At 33.9% G+C, this 21,016-nt stretch overlaps 1 protein-coding gene across 2 annotated transcripts in view; it reads right to left on the bottom strand.

Moving 5' to 3' along the window:
• Positions 1–867: 867 nt before the first annotated feature.
• Positions 868–21,016, bottom strand: part of SOAT1 (sterol O-acyltransferase 1) — a 70,673-nt gene continuing 50,524 nt past the window's right edge. For both annotated transcript variants that reach the window (XM_074308487.1, XM_074308488.1), the window contains exons 7-16: positions 19,957–20,239; positions 19,102–19,180; positions 16,512–16,593; positions 14,677–14,722; positions 13,069–13,198; positions 11,277–11,374; positions 10,341–10,439; positions 9,065–9,200; positions 8,562–8,707; positions 868–1,556 (exon numbers count right to left, since the gene is read on the bottom strand). In XM_074308487.1, the coding sequence (XP_074164588.1) occupies positions 1,500–1,556; positions 8,562–8,707; positions 9,065–9,200; positions 10,341–10,439; positions 11,277–11,374; positions 13,069–13,198; positions 14,677–14,722; positions 16,512–16,593; positions 19,102–19,180; positions 19,957–20,239 (1,156 nt within the window). In that variant the 3' untranslated portion in view covers positions 868–1,499. The remainder of the gene's footprint in view (positions 1,557–8,561; positions 8,708–9,064; positions 9,201–10,340; positions 10,440–11,276; positions 11,375–13,068; positions 13,199–14,676; positions 14,723–16,511; positions 16,594–19,101; positions 19,181–19,956; positions 20,240–21,016) is intronic.

Here is a 21,016-nt window from a genome sequence, read left to right as displayed (position 1 = left end):
TTCATTGTCCTTGGCTTTGTTAAAAATACAGTGTTAATCCCTGGGTCATGGAGGCAGTGCTACACAGTGAACTTGTTATCAAAAAGATCTCTGTTTTAAGCTATATGACCTTAGGAGATTCCTTTAGAAAAGTTCTCTTCAGCCTGGCTAAAAGAATTTCCAATTTTTTCACATGTCTATAATCTATAAACCTGAGTCAGAAGTGGAACTTGATGATTGAATTCTAATCTTTCACATTTCATCAAATAGTAAAAGCCATACTTTCTTCTAGTAGAATATTAAAACATTATGGAAGAAACAAAATATACTTTATAGAATCAAAGAGAATAGTAGCATTTCCTTGAAAACAATCACAGTTTCAAATGTTTGTAGAAGCACACCACCACTGATAAAGAGTTATCACTGAATTATGCAGGAGCCAACTTCTAGATTAATCTCCTACCTTATTACTGAGGTAATTGACCAAGTTTATTATACATTTACAGAATTTAGTCTGCATTATATTTTAAAATGATTCATTTTCCTTTGTGAACAACAGTTATATCAGAGGATAATTCTAAATAAAGTCAAACCAACCTGAACTTTCAAAAATAGATGGTAAGTTGCTCTCTGAAAAATTTAGGCCCTTACTATTATGTAATGAGCTCCATAATAAATAACAATACTTGTTTGTCCCCCAAAAAAGAAACAGCTTAGGAGGATTATAGGAAAAACAACAACCCTCCATCATCTCTTCCCACCTCTTGGCTTGATGAGGAATGGAAGAGCCTATATAGAATTTCTAATAGATTATTTCTATTTCACATAAATCACATGGCCTATATTAGAGATCATAGAAATAATATGAAATAACTTGAGTTCAGAATATTTTTGACTCAACTGAGTGGATTCTTACATATATTTTGGAATAAAAACAATACAAAAAGTTCAAGAATTATTTTTGTAAAAATCAATGATATTTTGCCCTTTAAATATATTATTCCACATTAACAGTTATTCTTTTTCAAAAACATTTTTAATCAATACATGTAACAGTGTGCATAGAAATAAGTTGCAAACAATAGATATTCAAAGCATTAATTCTTTACATGTGTTTTGGCTATTTTATTAACTAAGAAAACACATACAATGTTTAATAAATGCATACAGAAAGATAAATAATGGATGGATGTGTCTGCTCAGCTTTGGGTAGATTGGCTCAGCCAAAAATCTGTCTGTACCTTAGAGATTACTCTGAAAGAGAAAACAAACTTCCTCCTTAACAGGATTCCAATGGACTCGACTCACTGTCTTGGCTTCAGAAGACTGGCATAGAACTGGCTTCCTGACCATAGAAACTGGTCACCTTTAAATGGATGGGGTCACTTGTAGGAATCTGATTTTTCTTGATGCAGCATATGTTTCTTTATTTTTATTATTATTATTTTTAAAGTAGATACTTTTCCAAAATCAGGTGGCACACACGATTCAATCAGGAGAGAAAATGAAAGTCCAACTTTTTAAAAAACATAATGACACGTCCAGGAGCGTGGTCTTACATAGTCTAGAAACGTTGGCTGCAAAAAATAGAATGGGAAGGTTAGTGTGCAAATGAGGCATCTTGTAAGACATACTTTGAAAATACCCAATAGAATTTTTTGTGGTTTTTTAGGGAAAAAAAAGAATAACTGATTTAATTAATTTTTTTTAAAAAATCAAATAAATAATATATAATTCAAATGATGCATAGTAGTCTCATTCAATACATAAGTTATACTTTCCTAGGCATTTTACATTTTGAAGAATGGTGCATTTGTTACCAGAGGAATAAAGGAATGAAAATAATACAAAGGGATAGATCCACTAAGCATACTAAGTACCCTCCTTTCTTGCTGAATCCCAATCAAGACTGACACTAAAAAGATACATTTTCATTATAAATCTAGTTCCTAGCAGTTCAGCTTGACTTCCAACAGAGTGAGATTCAATTTGGGCTGGTCTAGAGAGAACGAAAGAGGAAGAAATTAAAGGCATTGCAAAGCATTAGATAAAGGTAAGAGAAGGCCAAAGACACTCACTCACAAGGCAGATAAATGTCTAAAATTTATTATTTGAATTTCAGATCTGCTCTCACCCCAAATCATTGTTTTAATCTTAAATAAACTCACTCTTATAACTACTTTCTTAACACTGACCATCTATTCCATTTAATACTACAGAATGGCTATATTACCATTTATTTATTTAGGTTATTTATTTATTTCTTCATTTAAAAGAAAATTAAGTTTAATAATTGTCAGTAGACAAATATAGAAAATAAGGGAAAAGATTTTAGGTAAAATTTAACTTTAATAAGGTGGAACTAAACAAGTTTTTTTTAAAAGCCTTTTTGGTTTTTGTATCTCCACCCAGACAATTGGAAGTTCCACCACGTTTAATCCTGATTCCTTCCTTGTAATTGATCTACCTAAAATCACAGCTTCATCTTTTGGTTCTGCTGATTTCATGTTATAAGACTCTTGTTGGAAAAGGGAGAGAGAGCTACTGCACTTGTGATTTTCTTTATATAGGGAATTCCCAATTGAGGAAACTCTGGCTACCAATATTAAGTCACCACTTTCTCTGAAGAGTTACTTGGAACCCCAAAAGATTCAAATAGTCTGAAGTGGCTTACATGGCTGGTTCCTATCAGAGGAAGAACATGAACCCAGGTTCTCCTATCCCCAAGGCTATGTGCTATAGCTCATGTAACATCTTCTGTACTAAATAAGGCAGATTGCAAAGGCTGCTGACCTAAAATTCTCAAGAATGAAAGACACAGAAATAGTTGTAATGAAAACAGGAACCTCTTTAGAAGGACTAATGGGGATTATGCAGAAAACTCATCAGCAATCAATTAAAATTTTTTAAAGACATAAGAAAGATATTATTGCAAAGGCAACCAAAAAACGATTAGAAGAGTAGCAAAGTCCAAGAGTGTTTAGGAGCACTAAAATTCAGAATGAGCTGAGACAGTGAAGATGAAAAAGTAAGAAAAACAAAAAAAAAGTTGTTGAGGGTTTTTTTTAAAAAGGCTACAATGGAGTAAAAGAGGATCAAAGACATAACCACTGTTTGAAGTAGACAAGATAATGGAAATGGATGACTGAGAATAACAACCCTTAATTTGCTCGTTTACTCTGTCAAGGAATATTAGAACAGAACAAAAAAGTAGATAATACAAATTAATGGCCGCTATATGTAGGGTAACAGTAAGAATGCTTAAGTGTCTTCAATAAATTCAGGTCATCTGCCCGAAGGAGTGTCCTAACAGACTCAAAGAGCTGGTGGAGATGAGTGCTGAGTCATTGAAAGGGAGAAAACAGGGCCTGCAGGTGACTGTGACTTCAACCCGTGGCTGTAATATTAAAGGAATAACACGTAGACACCTACTAAGAGAAGCAGAGACTGCCCAGAGCTTCGCTGACAGCAGGGCCTGCTATGGCAACCTTGTTTCTCTCTCTTTCAAAACTCAAGAACAGATTGATGGACTGGGGTAATGCTGTCGACAATACACACCAAGATTTTACACAAGCCCTGGAAAAAAAGTCTCCTAAGCAATTCTTATATAAAAGAGAAGGAAAATGTGGATTGATTTACAAAAGGTGAATAGCTAGACCCACAAAGTAGTTATTAACAATCTGTTATCATTGTAAGGGAAGCTGTTATGTAATGCCTCTGGATCTGTGCTGGGCCTTAAGCTAACATACATTTTTTGGATAAAAGAACACATTTATAAAATAATAATGATAAGAATAGCTTACATAGCTTAAAGTTTGTAGAATGTTTTACAGATGTAATTTCATTTGATAAAATAGTATGTTTATGAAACCTTGAAAATGATCCAAAACTTGGGAGGGATAGGGAGATATATCTAATACAGTCAAAATGAAAATCTCAACAGGCTAAGACTTTGAACTGAATCTAAGAAGGGCAAAATTAATAGTTGGATCTTGCATTTGAATTCATAAAAATCAACTTCACAAGTATAAGGTAAACTAGATACAGCTGGGCAGCCATAAGCTCAATGTAAACCAGGAAACCAAGGAAATATCATGGAAAAAAAAAAAGTTTAGGTTTGGTGCAAAGGAAAAAAAATCTAACACTCCAAAAATGAAATGGTCAGCCTCATGAGGTAAAGGGTTCTTCTCACCAAAAATCTTCAAAGCAAAGACTAATTGCCATTCAATCAGGATTCTTCTTGAGATAGGAGTTGCACTAAATAGTTCAAGTTTCCTTCCAACTCTGAAATTCTAAAATTCTGACCAGATGGATTTACATGTGAATTCTACCAAACATTTAAAGAACAACTAACTCCAATGTTATATAAACTATTTGAAAAAATAGGGGATGAAGGAGTCCTACCAAACTCCTTTTATGACATAGACATGGTACTGATACCTAAACCAGGTAGATCGAAAACTGAGAAAGAAAATTATAGACCAATTTCCTTAATGAATATTGATGCTAAAATCTTAAATAAGATATTAGCAAAAAGACTTCAGAAAATCATCCCCAGGATAATACACTATGATCAAGTAGGATTTATACCAGGAATGCAGGGCTGGTTTAATATTAGGAAAACTATTAGTATAATTGACCATATTAATAATCAAATTAATAAAAACCATATGATCATCTCAATAGATGAAGACAAAGCATTTGACAAAATCCAACATCCATTCCTACTAAAAACGCTTGAGAGTATAGGAATAAATAGACTATTCCTTAGAATAGTCAGGAGCATATATTTAAGACCGTCAGTAAGCATAAAATGTATTGGAAATAAGTAAGATCAGGAGTGAAATAAGGTTGCCCACTATCACCATTACTATTCAATATTGTACTAGAAACGCTAGCCTCGGCAATAAGAGCCAAGAAAGAGATTCAAGAAATTAGAGTAGGTAATGAGGAAATCAAACTGTCACTCTTTGCAGATGATATCATGGTATACTTAGAAAATCCCAGAGATTCTAATAAAAAGTTATTAGAAATAATTCACAACTTTAGCAAAGTGGCAGGATACAAAATAAATCCATATAAATCCTCAGCATTTTTATACATCACCAATAAATTGCAACAGCAAGAAATGCAAAGAGAAATTCCATTCTAAACAAATGTCGAGAGCATAAAATATTTGGGAATCCATCTACCAAAGAAAAGTCAGGAATTATATGAACAAAATTACAAGGCATTTGCCACAAAAAATAAAGTCAGATTTAAATAATTGGAAAGACATTCAGTGTTCTTGGATAGGCTGAGCGAATATAATAAAGATGACAATACTCCCCAAACTAATCTGTTTATTTAGTGCTATACCAATCAGACTCCCAAGAAACTATTTTAATGACCTAGAAAAAATAACCACAAAGTTCATATGGAAGAATAAAAGGTCGAGAATTTCAAGGGAATTAATGAAAAAAAAGTCAGAGGAAGGTGGTCTAGGTGTACTTGATCTAAAGCTATATTATATAGCAGCAGTCACCAAAACCATTTGGTATTGGCTACGAAATAGACCAGTCAATCAGTGGAACAGATTAGGTACAAAGGACAAAAAAGGGTACATCTATAGCAATCTAGTGTTTGATAAACCCAAAGATACCAACATTAGGGATAAAAATTCATTATTTGAAAAAAACTGTTGGGAAAACTGGAAATTAGTATGGCAGAAATTAGATATGGATCCACACTTAACACCATATACCAAGATAAGATCAAAATGGGTCCATGATTTAGGCGTAAAGAATGAGATCATAAACAGATTAGAGGAACAGAGAATAGTCTACCTCTCAGACCTGTGGAGGAGGAAGGAATTTATAACCAGAGGAGAACTAGAGATCATTATTGATCACAAAATAGAAGATTTTGATTACATCAAACTAAAAAGTTTCTGTACAAACAATAGTAATGCAAACAAGATTAGAAGGGAAGTAACAAATTGGGAAAATATTTTTACAGTTAAAGGTTCTGACAAAGGTCTCATTTCCAAAATATATAGAGAACTGACCCTAATTTATAAGAAATCAAACCATTCTCCAGTTGATAAATGGTCAAAGGATATGAACAGACAATTCTCAGATGATGAAATTAAAACTATTTCCACTCATATCAAAGAGTGTTCCAAATCACTACTGATCAGAGAAATGCAAATTAAGACAACTGTGAGGTATCACTACACACCTGTCAGATTGGCTAAGATGACAGGAACAAATAACGATGAATGTTGGAGGGGATGTGGGAAAACTGGGACACTGATGCATGGTTGGTGGAGTTGTGAAAGAATCCAGCCATTCTGGAGAGCAATCTGGAACTATGCCCAAAAAGTTATCAAACTGTGCATACCCTTTGATCCAGCAGTGCTACAACTGGGCTTATATCCCAAAGAAAAACTAAAGAAGGGAAAGGGACCTGTATGTGCCAAAATGTTTGTGTCAGCTCTTTTCATAGTGGCTAGAAACTGGAAGATGAATGGATGCCCATCAATTGGAGAATGGTTGGGTAAATTATGGTATATGAAGGTTATGGAATATTATTGCTCGGTAAGAAATGACCAGCAGGAGGAATATAGAGAGGCCTGGAGAGACTTACATCAACTGATGCTGAGTGAAATTAGCAGAACCAGAAGATCACTATACACTTCAACAACAATACTGTATGAGGATGTATTCTGATGGAAGTGGATATCTTCAACATAAAGAAGAGCCAACTCACTTCCAGTTGATCAATGATGGACAGAAATAACTACACCCAGAGAAGGAACACTGGGAAGTGAATGTAAACTGTTAGCACTATTGTCTATCTACCCAGGTTACTTATACCTTCGGAATCCAATATTTAATGTGCAACAAGAAAATTGGATTTACACACATATATTGTATCTAGGTTATACTGTAACACATTTAATGTTTATGGGATTGCCTGTCATCTAGGGGAGGGAGTAGAGGGAAGGAGGGGAAAATTTAGAAAAATGAATACAAGGGATAATGTTATAAAAAAAAAAAAACTCATGCATATATACTGTCAAAAAATTATAATTATAAAATTAATAAAAAAAAGAAGTTAAAAAAAAGAAATTCTAAAATTCTGTTATAGGTGTTTTCATATTTCCTTATATGCTGTATATTTGTTGTTTTCATGGCTTGCTATTTATTACTTTAAATATACTGTAATCTGTCAAATCTTAATCATATAGATTACTCCAAATATTTCTGATATCACTAGAGCAGCTCTGAATACTTCTATACAAATGAGTTCTTTTTTATGTTTTTTTTTGGGGGATAAGTCAATTTATTTTAATAGCAACTAACAAGCCCTTTTCCTGAACTGAATTCCTATAGAAGAATAACAAGACTAGAAAGATAGATGAGTCACTTACATACAACTTAAATGCCAGGCTAAAGCTTTTGCTTAGAGACAACAGGTCTCTGAGCCTATTTCAGAGTAAGGATTAACTAAAATTTAGGAAAGATAGTAGTACCTTAACGTCAAAAAAACGAAACAAAACAAAACAAAACAAACAACAACAACAACAAAAAAAAAAAAAACCAGGCAAGTCTGTAGGAATCATGGGTTATATGGAAAATGAGTTCTGTTTTAAATATGTTGAGTTTGTTATATCTCAGGGTAAGAAATAAAGAAAGCAGAACTAAGAAAACCATATATAAAATTACTACAACAATGTAAATGGAGAGACTCATCCCCACCAAACCAATGAAGTTGAATCTGTTAAATTACAAGGAACAAGTTTGATGATGAAGATGTGAAATATAGGAAGGCAGAGCTTGTCCCTCTCTTATTCCTTTGAAAAGGTTGGGAGGATTGTATAAGTATGGAACAATATCAGTTTGTTTGTTTTTTTAATGTGATGACTTTATTGAATCTCTTTCTGGCTCTTTAAAAAACTTATTTTTAAATAAGAAAGTTAAAAGAATTTATTTTTCTCTGGCTCTTAATGAAGGGGGAATGATAGATACATGAAGGAAATGAAAGTCATAACAAACAAAAGGTATCAAACATATATATTTTTTTAAATCAGCAAGTTTAAACATCTTTTCATGTGGTATTAAGAGTTTGTACATACTTAAATGTGATTGCTTACAAATTTTTTCCCCAAAATTTTACTTTGATACTGCTCTTATATAAAACCTTCTCTGTTTAATCAAGGTCATTAATTTGGATGATCTATACTTTCCTCTATTTGACTGATAAAAAAAATCTTGCTCCATAATTTAGACAATTTTTCCATTTTTATATCTAATATTTAGTGATTAATAAACACATAAAATGACAAATGTCATGGATTTGGATCCAAATCTGTTTTTTGCTATTCAGCTATTCAACTTTTCCCCCCAACAATTTCAATGGAATAGAAATTCTATTTCCTTGATGGATGTGTAGGTTTAACCAGTACTAATTTTGAATTCTATTTCTGGCTTCTCAACTCCATTTTGTTCTGTTTCTCTATTTCTCTGTTCATTTTCTAGTACCAGTTTTCACACATTTTAAGATCTGGTAGTTAAATGTCTCTTACTCAGATTACTTACATTTTTCAAAGGACATTGTTGACGTGCATACCACTCATGAGAGTATAAGCACAGTAAGATTCCATGTCCCAAGAAAAGAGATGCCCACATCAAGACGTTCCAAATAGGCTTTTTCCGACTGTCATTGGCAACAAAATTGAAAATCACTGGAAGTCAGAAGTAAGGAAGACAGTTACCAAGGTTATCTTTTCCAAATTCTACAGAGTATCAACTGGGTACTTGGACTATACTTCTATCATTTTAGCCAAGAGTCCAAGAAATAAAAATGAAGCATTACAATGAATCCATCTAATTAGAAATAAAAACAGATCAGGAATGTTCTTAACAGTATCAACTATTAATAAAGGGATTATTAATAATATTTACAGTTCATAGAAGAGCAGAAGTCCTAAGACCACCTAGTAGTCATCTAATGAAACATCACATTCTGGTTCTGGTATTGCCAATCATCAATCATCTCTTTTAGCACACACTCTTAGTTCTAATTTTGTAGAAAAACTTACTTCCAAAGAACATGAAGAGTACGAAGAGGACTGGGTAGAAAAAGCTCAAGCACAGGGCCAGGGCATATTCATGCACTACAGCAGACACTGCAAAGACAGACACCATGGCGACTGTTTTGAATCTCCTGCTGAAAAACTTGGGGAAATAAACAAAGTTTTAAAAATTAAGCCAGACATGAATCACACATAGACTTAGTGATTCTTGGTCTATCCATACAAAACTTATAGGGTCTTTCTGTTAAAAGACCCAGGCACAGTTTTCTACCACAGTGAAAAGCTCCCTGCAGGTAAAGGAATATTCTCTAAGAAACAAGTATGATCCCATATACAAGAGTCTGTGGAAAGAGAAAAAGGAAAAAGGGAAGAAAGAAAAGTGTCAGATGAACATGATTAAGGGCACACAGATTAAGATTCACAAATTAAACAAGCTACTCTCTTTGCCATTAACAGACATACATAGTTGTGCCTCAATATGAAGAATATCTACTGGGAAAATAGGCCTGGCTAAACATACCAGGGGATGATTATTCAGTTGTTAAAGGACTATTCAGAAATAATGCCCTAGGTCAATGCAAAGAGGCTAGACATAGAAACTTCTAGTTTTTTATAAGATCTGAGAAATAAGAAAACAAAGCATTATCTGAAACTATAATATTATTCAAATGCAAAAAAAATTTCCATTTACAAAAATTTAATTGTAATTCACACCTTTCCAGAAGCATATGTATTATAATTAAATGGAATATATTTCTAGAACTATTGATTAGTAAATACTTTTTTGTTAAAGCAATAATTCCATGATAGAACTAAGTTAGGTAGGAACTAAGGAGTCAACTAGGGAATACTAAAGTTTTAGAGATATTGCCAGGAGCCCATCCATATCATTAGGGAGAGTACCCAAAGTCAAACGGGCCCATTGGACTGTTTCTATTAATCAGTTATATACTGAGTAATACAAACTTCATACATACCATATGCAGCCCTGTGCTAGGTACTGTGGGAGATAAAAGAAAGATTAAAGCCAGTTCCTGCCCTCACGGAACATACATAATTCTAATACAAAAATGTAGTGAGGGATTAGGGAGGTTAACTGATAAAGGGGGTAGGGGAGCACAGGAAGTAAAGAGATACAGAGAGACAGGGAAAGACATAGAGAAAAACAGACCAGTCTTTTTCTTAGTGAGGTAAACTATTTCTACATTGCTGCCCTTATAGCTTTTTTGAGAAAGTCCTAAATTCTCAAGAAGACAGTATGAAACTAAAGTTTATAACTCACCCAGAGGAAGTCTTTGTAAGCGTAATAATAGAGCCAGTCATGGACCACCACATTCCAGGTTCTATAATAGTTGGCATATGATGTTGAGTTCCACCAGTCCTTTAAAAAAAAAAAAAAAAAAAAAAAAAAGGTGAGGACATACAGTTAAGGGCAAAAAAAACTTATGTCATGAACTATACAGAATAGGATTCTTGGTTTTTTTTATCCCAACATGATTATCAATTATTAGTTAATTCAAATCATGCTAAATTTCCCAAGAAATCAAAAGCATTAATTCAAAAATCAATTAAGGAAAATCATTCCTAGTACTGTTTATAATAAAAATCACTATTCTGTTGCATAGTTGGACAAGTAAAAAGATCACAAATGTACTTCCAACAAGTTCCAAAAATGTAGAACTCTTATTAAGTCCCTTGTTTTCTCAAATAAAGGACAAAGATACCATTTCCCTAAGAAGGTAGTAAAAATAATTCTAAGGGCTTATTAGACTAATATTATAAAGCTATAAATAAGGATTTGGGACTGGAGGATGAGAAAATTGAGAATTAAGAAAACTCTCTTCTCCACACTTCTCTTTCTTAATTATTTAGGTCTACCGAGTACATGAAATACTCATGAACAAAGTCTCTTGATGCCATATGAAACAAGTTTATTCTGTTTTAATTAGCAGTCCAGTTTCACAAGATGCACTTTACAATGCAGTTAAATAATTTAAATCAGGATTCATAGTAGAGCTTAAGTTATATCCTAAATTCATATTCATAAGTTCATTTCATCTGCTGACAAGATTGTGTAAGAGATAGTTCTCAATTTTTATATGACATAAAAATAACAGATGTTAACAAAGTATGGAATTAGAAATGAGGCTATAAGTAGAACACAAATTTTTTTAAAAAAGGAAAACAGAAAATTATCTGCTTTTGTAAAGTCTCTTACCTTATAGAACATCCTGTCCCCAAAACGTAACATCTCCGCAAAGGCATTAAGCCAACAATGCAATACGGCAAAAAAGGAAAGAAATAGCATCAGCACACCTGGAAAGATCAGATAAAGTGTCAGATTCCTAAAAGCTAACACAACACAGTGAAATAAAATATTATCATTTTCTTGGTAGGAATTTTATGCTTCAAACAAGCAAGCAAACAAAAAAACCCTGACTTCCTCTTTAACCCATTCAATTGTCTTCAGGGCAATTTTGCTGAAAAGCCATTATGTTTATTGGTTTTCTATAAACTAGCTTTTTGAGAAGCTGTAGAGCTACCCAAGTACCATGTTATTTGTGTAAACATCTAGTTCTAACTACTACCAAGTATTATCCAAATAGGTACCTAAGAACATATTAAGATATGATACAGAACTTATAAGATCACCAGTATTTCCTTGTATGCAATAAAATGAAGCATATTTAGATTTCCATTTTATTTAGAGTTTTCCATTTCTCACAAATGAAATATCTGACTCTGTCATCTGGTTGCCTGAAAATCATATTCTAATTTGTGATTCTTATAAGGAAGTCAAGGAAGATAGATAGTGAAACTTAGAAGTTTACACAGAGTGCTTGGGTTCAGATTGGAAATCAATATGCAAAATGATGGAGGGATGACCTAAACAAGGGTAAAAATAAAAGAAGGCACAAAACTGTAATATAATTAGGAGAGCTAATAGGCTGAAATCAATCAAAAATGCTAACTAAGGACAACAAAAAGGATGCTGAAAGTTATATATTCAAAGCAAGAAGAAAAGGATGATATGCTAGTAAGAAAAATATGGAAGATGACAGAAAGAAGGTAGAACAACTCCATTGTTCCTTCTTCACCATCTAAGAAAAGATCTTTATAACATGAAAGATTTCAAGATAGGTGAAGCATTTAAGAGAGAAAACCAAGACATCTGAAATGAAATTAAGTTTCTTATGCCAGAAAAATGATATCCAAGATACTGAAGAACCTTAAAAGACTTGATTGCTAAACCACTGCTATTAATCTCTGAGAATTTATGAAAAATGGGAAAGTTGCTAGAAAATAGAACATAGATAAATGTCTCAATTTAAAAAAAAAAAAAGACAAATTTTAGAAACTATAGAGAGATGAGCTTCAAGTCAATTCCCTAAAGAGTGACAGGATCTTTAGGTATCTCATTTTCTTTTTTGAAAGGGTAGATACATCATTGCCTAAGACAAAGTATACATTGGATTGTAACAGTCACTTATCCTTGTGAACAAAATTTTACTTTTAGTTTACTACTAAACATAGTAGTTCCTACTAAGCATTTCTTCTCCATCTAATTTCATAGGTGAGGAGACCGGGGCAAATAGGATTAAGTGATTTGCCCATGAAGTGTCTGAGGCTAGATTTGAACTCAGGAAGATGAGTTTTCCCAGCACACTATCCATTAAGCCATACACTAAATAGTCTTTTGTGAACACAAGTTTATTCATTTTCAGAAAATTATGTGAAAGTCACCATTTAAGGCTACAATTATCTTGCAGTGATATGACTGAGCATTCACTTACATCTCTGTACAAAAAACTTCAGGGAATACGTTTTCCTTAAGAATGTTCATGTTGGTTAATTAAAGACTATGCTACACCCAAAAGACACATGCAGAGATTTCACATCACAGCATTTGAAAAATGTGTCACAAACATGAGCATGAAAGTATCCCTCAGGTTTTCCTCTGGACAGGTTACCCAAACCAGCTAAAGGCCTTCCAAGTGGCCTCATCTTACCTGGCAAAATGGAGTTAAAGATGCACAGGACCAAAACCCGAACACTGAAGGGTTCTTGTTTGATATTCCGAAATAAAGGAGCACAAAGTCTTTCAAAAATGTAATATGCATAAAACATGCAACCAAAAACCTAGAACAACAACAACAACAACAACAAAAAAAAACACGGGCTTTTTTACTTCTTCCTTTACCCTCCCTACCCCCCTGGATGAATGGAGGCAACTGAATCTAGTCATTATGATACCTGATTTCACAGGGAAGAGAAACATCCCTACCAAAGCAGTTCAGTTCCTCCTTTGAAAATTACAGTTTGATAGGTTAAATGAGATGTTAAGCAATTGGCCTGGGGTCACAATAGCCAATCCATGACCTAGACTGGACTTGAATCTAAATCTTCTGTGCTTTTTTCAGTCCACTATGCTACACATCCTCTGAAAAGTTATAGTTGATGCCAGTGAAATATGATGGTCTCTCATGTTCAATTAAAACATAAGTGAGCAAATCTTTTTTTAAAAATTTTAACCAAATGTAAACAACATCCTTTAATATTTACATTATTTTATTTCCTTTATCACTTGGCCATTTTAACCACAATTCTTTTTCAACTTTTTCCAAACATCATTTTAAAAGATAAGATTATTCTAACACCTATTTTGTACACTCAACAAAATACACAGATATAGAACAATATTCACCTTCATTCAACTAATGTTTTTTTTAACTAATGTTAATAAACACCAATTGTAAGCAAGGGACTATGTTAGGAACTAGGAATATAAAGATGGAAAAAACCACGTGGTAATTTACAAACTGTCGATTGTGTGTGTGTGTGTGTGTGTGTGTGTGTGTGTGTGTAAAACACATATACACATAAGGAAGCTACAAGGTAAAATTTAAAAAAGAACAAAGGTATAAAAAGCACATTTTAGAGATAGAGAAATCACTTTCAGGTACTCTGGGGGAGAAAGAAATGAAAGGAAAATTATGGAAGTTAGCACCCACAGTGGATCCTGAAGACTCAAGAAGGCTCTGAACAATACAGAAATGAAGCAAGAATGTTCCAGGCCCCGCCGGCAGCTTGTGTAAGGCATAGCAGTAGAAGGCTGGACCACATCAGGAAAAGAGTTAGTCATCCAATGTGGCTGGAATGTAGAGTATAGGAAGCAATGAAGGATAAAATAAATCTGAAAAGGTGGTTTAAAGCCAGAAAGTTACAAGTCTTAAATGCAAGTCTAATGAATATCAATTTAATCCTCTTAGTAATAGGAAAGTATTGAAAGTTTTTTGAACAGAAAAGCAACATAATCAGACTTTGCACTGGCAAGATGAATTTAGCAGCCACATAAATAAACTGGAGAATGCAAGAAAATGGATTCAAAAAGCCAGCCAAAAGGCACAACAGTTCACATAAGAGGTGATGATGAAAGTTTGAAATATATGAATTCTAAGCAATTATCTATGGAAAATCTAATGTGAATAAATACTAAACATGATGTCCTTCTAGATATTTTAGTTTTTCCAGAAACAAGTATTATATATTTTATTTCCTTATTTACTTCTACCCATCAGCAATTCAACATCGTATTAGCTGATTGACTCTTTACTCACCTGTGCAAACTGAGTTGCTACATAACTCCATCTGATAGTGGTATTCCTGAAAAGAGAGAAGAAAGAGTTAGTCTATTTTTATATTGTCAATTCTAAAAGTCGTTAGTCCTGCCAACCTAGTACTTCAATAATAAATTACATTTATCACATTATCACATAAAGCATCTCTCAAGACAGTAAGTTCTGGCTTTCCCACTTAATTTTGATGCCATTTAGTCATTTTAAAATGTTTATTTTTCTTGATCCCATTTGGGTTGATTTTTGTTTTTTGTGGGGGTTTTTTGGGGGGTGGTTGTGGAGGGGTACAGATCCTGCAATGGTTTTCCATTTCCTTCTCCAGCTCATTTAACATATGAGGAAACTGAAGCAAACAGGTTCAGTGACTTGCCCAGGGTCACACAGCCTGTGTACAGCCAAATTTGAACTGGGCCTTCCCAACTCTAGGCCAACACTCTACACACCACCTAGCTGTCCACATAATAGTGTATTGTAAACGTAGTTTTGGATCTTAGCTCAGGCTCTGCCTGGCGAATTGTGTCACATTATGCATTTTAACGAGCTCCCTAGGATCTTTGAGCAGAAAAGGAAAAAATGATAACAGGTCAAAAATTTAAGATCCTGAATATGTTCTAAGAGTAAAATCCCAACTGGGATGAAGAAATAGTCGATGAATTGGACTTTTGTCTTTTATACAACTTTACAGATATTTAGGATTTTTATCTTTTTTGTTGTTGTTGTTGCTGAGGCAATTGGGGTTAAGTGATTTGCCCAGGGTCACACAACTAGGAAGTGTTAAGGGTCTGAGGCCAGATTTGAATTCAAGTCCTCCTGACTTCAGGGCTGGTGCTCTATCCACTGCGCCACCTAGCTGCCCCAGGATTTTCATCTTTTAAAAAGAAACTTGGATCACAGATTTAGAACTGGGAGAGATCACAAAATCTATCTGGAACCCTCCCTTTGTAAATGAGAAACTGAAACCAAATTAAGAGACTTGCCAAGGTTGTCAATGTTATAGCCAGAATTTGAATCTAGGTCCTCTGGCTATCTAAGATCTTTTGAGAATAAGATACAAATAGGCATAAATAACCTGAGGTCTGAATTCCAATTCAAGAAACCGTGATTTCTAAAAGGGTGGTTAGTCAAGCAGAGGGGGTCCCTAGCAGAGAACATTAAAGTCATTTAAGTAGCACTTATTATGTGCCAGACACTGAACCACATAGGAAGGATACAAAGGGATGCAAAAGACTCTCTGCTCTCAATAAGCTCAGCCTATGCAGCCCACTACTAAACTCTAGACAAGATAAACTGAGTGTTATCTCAGAGGGAAGGCACTGAAATCAAAGAGGACAAGGATATATTTCTGGGATTTGACAGGGGAGTGCCACGTGTAAAAAGTAGCTGTGTGGAAGGTCTGTCTGTAATGTACTTATAATAATGTCACATTATTACATCAACACCATGCAAAAACAAAAGTCCAGAACACTGGAGTAATAAAGTATTCTAATTCAAAGAAAAACTCACTGTAAGTATTACAATTCTAGAGAAAAAAATAATCATACATTTCACAAAGATTTTCTAAAGAGATAAGACAAAAGGTTTTCTGGTAAAGTCATAATAGAACATATAATCTCAGTTAACCAGGATATTCCATATCAAATACTTTGGTTAATTAATTAATAAAAGTTTTTTATTTAGCCATCTGCGAGAACTCAGAGCCTTTCCAAATAACATCCTGCTTGCAATGCTCTTGTCTTGATACAAAGAACTGCTGAAAAATAATCAATATTTGTTTCAGAATACATAGGTCCTTCATTCACATTTCATGCCACTGTTACCTGGGATAGCTGTCTCTATAGATGAGAGTAGGAGCAAACAAAAAGTACAAATACTGGTTGACTTGGGGTATCGGAACAGTGCCTGAAAAGGTTAAAAAAAAAAAAATTAACAATGAAGCCTTTAGATTCTATTTGCCAAAAAAGGGTGGGAAAACAAAGAATAGGAGGAGAGAAGAGGAGGAAGGCTGGTCAGTAAGACTCTTTTCCTCTGCCCAACCTTCCCTTTCTTCCACTCTCATCCCTCTCTGCTTATCTGGATTGCATAAAAATCAGATCTCTCCATGGGTTCTCTTTCCTCCTGAACCCTGGAGTTGCTGCTCCTTACTTAAGACTTGTCACAGATGTGCCAGCTAGCCCCACAACTACTTTCTACCTCCTGCCCCACTTTATTATAATAAGTATGGTACCCTTACATTGTGGTGATTCAAAACAATAACAATAGACTTAGGATGGAAAATGGTATCTGCAACCAGAGAGAACTTTGAAGACTGAATGTGGATTAAAGCACAGAATTCTCACCTTTTTTGAGAAGGTGAGAGTGGGGGGGGAGGGTGTCGCTTTTTAAAAAATCATGTATTTTTGGCCAGATTTTTTTTGTACAAAATGACAAATATGAAAATTTGTTTAAAGAATACCACATAGCAAGGAATAGGGAAAAAGGAAGAACAATGTGGAACATAAAGTTTTACAAAATTGAATGTTGAAAACTAACTTTATAAATTTTTGAATAATAAAATACTGCTGAAAAGAAAAATTTTTTAAAAAGAAATGTTTTTTAAAGCTTTTTTTCCCCTTTTCCTTTTTTTATTATAGCTATTTATTTATAAGACATATGCACGGATAATTTTTCAGCATTGACAATCGCAAAACCTTCTGTTCCAATTTTTCCCCCTTCCCCCCCCCCAACTCTCCCAAATGGCAGGTAGACTAATACATGTTAAATATGTTAAAGCCTATGTTAAATACAATATATGTATACATGTCCATACAGTTATTTTGCTGTACAAGAAAAATCGGACTTTGAAATAGTATACAATTAGCCTGTGAAAGAAATCAAAAATGCAGGTCCAGAGGGACTGGAAATGTTATGTTGTGGTTCACACTCATTTCCCACATTTCTTTTGCTAGGTGTAGCTGGTTCTATTTATCCCTGAACTATTGGAACGGATTTGGTTCATCTCACTGTTAAAGAGAGCCACGTCCATCAAAATTGATCATCATATAGTATTGTTGTTGAAGTGTATAATGATCTCTGGGTTCTGCTCATTTCACTCAGCATCAGTCCATGTAAGTCTCTCAGGCCTCTCTGAAATCCTCCTGCTGGTTCTTACAGAACAATAATATTCCATAATACTCACATCCTATAACTTATTCAGCCATTCTCCAATTGATGGGCATCCAATCAATTTCCAGTTTCTAACCACTACAAAGAGGGCTGCCACAAACATATTTGCACATACGGGTCCCTTTCCCTTCTTTAAGATATCTTTGGCATACAAACCCAATAGTAACATGGTTGGAACAAAGGGTATGCACAGTTTGATAACTTTTTGAGCAGAGTTCCAAATCTCAGCAAGCATTTATTAAATGTTTATTGTTTGAAAGGAATTGGGCTAGATTCTGGGTATGAAAAGTCAATTAAAAAAAAAAAAAAAAAAAAAGGACCAGTGCCTGCTCTCAAGGAGATTGTTTTAAGTCCCATTGTCATCCTGTTTATATACTTTTGAATATGCATAAGTTTATTAGAGTCTTTCCTAAAAATGTGGTACTGAACCTGAGCATGATATTTCAGATATTGTATGATCGCAATAGTAAAGATAAGGAAGGATATGCCCATCAAGATTCTATCTACAGAGACTGGCCATAATCAAGAGACCTCTTCATAAACTGACAAGAAGGATAATACAGCAATAGGACAATGTCAAAAGAATTTGAGATTGGATGGCTTCCATTTTTTCTGTGGAGTATGAGGCCAGGTCTTCATGGAAGAAGGTGGAGAGCAATCTAAGGAGAAGAGGGGTGCTGTTTGGAAGAGTTGCTCCATTAGATCTGGAGCTGGTCAGAGAAGGGCACAACTGCCTTGTGTCAGGGAGGACCCACCTGAACTCAGTTAACAAATTTATAGTGTGCTCAATTAACATGTTTTCTACCATTCTTTAGCTCCACTGAGCAATACATGTATAGGAATAAAGGAAGTGGGTGACTGGAGCAAAAGAGGTTTACAATCTGGCATGGGGCTGATAGGATTCACCAAGAGACTGAGACTGGAGGGAGAGAAGGGCTGAGAGGACAAAAAAATAGGGATGAAGATGAAATGTGAAATAATATGAGAAATTAGGAACTAGAAGGAGAATCTTTGTGGCATATAGCAAGATCAGGACATAATTAGAATATAAATAGTATTCTACCTATTTTGGTTAAGAGAATTCAGAAAGGCACCAAAATTAAGAAATGTAGGTTCCCTGCAAAGGCAAACTTTTCAAGTCAAAATCTAAGAGTAAGAGTAAACTGTTACTAAAAATTTATTATATCTATTAATAGAGTACCAAAAAGTTTCAATTTTAAACCTGTGGGTAGGAGGATTACTTACGTGATTTTTCTTTAGTAGCATCTAATACCCGAGGAACATTCTCTCGAATAAATGAATGAGCTTTCATAATAAAACGAACCTACAAAGGAAAAATGATTCAACTGTCTTCCATTTTCTCATAACTTCCAATATCATTATGACAATGTGACATACTAACATCAGTCAATATTCCCTCTGATCTATTCTATATATAACTATCATAAATTCATTCTAAAGACAAAAAAAAATAATTTTTAAAAAAAAGCCATCTCTGAAGATGAGTACTAGTAATCGAAGGTATTTTTCATTCATCCCATTAGGAATTAGTCATGGTCAATATCAAATGAAGAAGACAATTCAGTTTCTAAATACATATATTAGAAGGTTCCATTAGCTAAGTCAACAAATAAATGAAAATAAAAGCAGCAAAAGATATTCCAAACAGTTTTAACTTGAGATAACTTTAGAAGCACAGGTCTTGAATATTTAGTTTTTATGTATCTTACTGTTCAACTAATCTTTATTTAAAATTTACATTATTTTGTAATTAAAACTTTTAATTAGACAAAACAGGAATTAAAACTTATATCGAAGGTTTTGTTGCTTTAAAATTTATTCTTAACTTATTAAAAAGCACAATAAAGAAATAGCAATAAAACTATTTTCCAATTTTCAGACTTGGAACTCTTGAGGAACTTGCGCCAATGTTCAGAAACGGTTCTATAAAAAGAAGGGTATCAGCATGCTACAGGTTTAGTGTCTGAGAAGTCTTGACAGAATACCTTCTTAATTTTCAAACCAAAAGAGAACCTACTAATTCTTTATTTTGTTAGAAGCTGCAAATGTAACCTATTTAGAAAATTCTAGGATACTTACCTGTTCAAGTATAACTATGAATCGGGAAGCTGGTGGCAACATATAGGATAATACAATATAAGCTGATCCACATCCCAAACCTACAATCTGGAAAAGCATGAAAAGCATCCCATAGAACAAAGAATAGACAATTGGACGGGAACTCGTTGCATATCCTTTGGCCCAGCGTTCAAAAAGTAAATAAGGAATGATCAATGTACCCAGGAACATGGCCCACCAAGTGCAAATTACAATAGGAAATTTGCCAAAAGCATAAGTAAAGAGGCTGAATTCTAGGACCAGTCTGGAAGAGAAGGAAAAAAAATATATAAAACACAAGAATTAAACATACTATACACAAATCTCTGATCATCATTAAAAAACCTTACTAACTTACTAACCTTATTTATTAACTGTATGACCCTGTTCTACCTGAGGTCTATTGATGATTTAAGCACTCCATAATAAGAAATTCTACCTCAATGAATTTCAAAATGCTTCTGCTAGACAAAGACCACCTCTGATTCAGAATCTAACAGTCTCTTAAAAAAAAAATGTTCCTGGAATCACAAAGGGCAAATGCTTATAGAAAAACTGTTTTCATATTTACAATCTTATATTTATGTCTCTAACTCTATAAACACTAAAAACTAGATTTTTAGCTTACATTGTTGCAGGGCTCTAAATAGAAACTTGAAACCTGTGCTTCTGAAAATTCAATATTTAACTAGCCCTATATTCTTTTTTTTAAATAGCTTTTTATTTACCAGATATATGCATGGGTAATTTTTCAGCATTGACAATTGCAAAACCTTCTGTTCCAACTTTTCCCCTCCCTCCTCCCACCCCCTCCCCCAGATGGCAGGTAGACTAACACATGTTAAATATGTTAAAGTATATGTTAAAGGAAATCAAAAATGCAAACATAAAAACAAAGGGATTGGAAATGCTATGTAGTGATTCACACTCATTTCCATGAGTTTTTTCACTGGGTGTAGCTGGTTCTATTCATTATTGAACAAATGGAACTGATTTGGTTCATCTCATTGTTGGAGAGGGCCACGTCCATCAGAATTGATCA

This window comes from Sminthopsis crassicaudata, chromosome 4 (genome assembly GCF_048593235.1).
Source record: "Sminthopsis crassicaudata isolate SCR6 chromosome 4, ASM4859323v1, whole genome shotgun sequence".
In the NCBI taxonomy this organism is placed as follows: domain Eukaryota; kingdom Metazoa; phylum Chordata; class Mammalia; order Dasyuromorphia; family Dasyuridae; genus Sminthopsis; species Sminthopsis crassicaudata.
The sequence above is the reverse complement of the archived record's forward strand: the minus strand, read 5'-3'. Positions and strand labels throughout refer to the sequence as shown.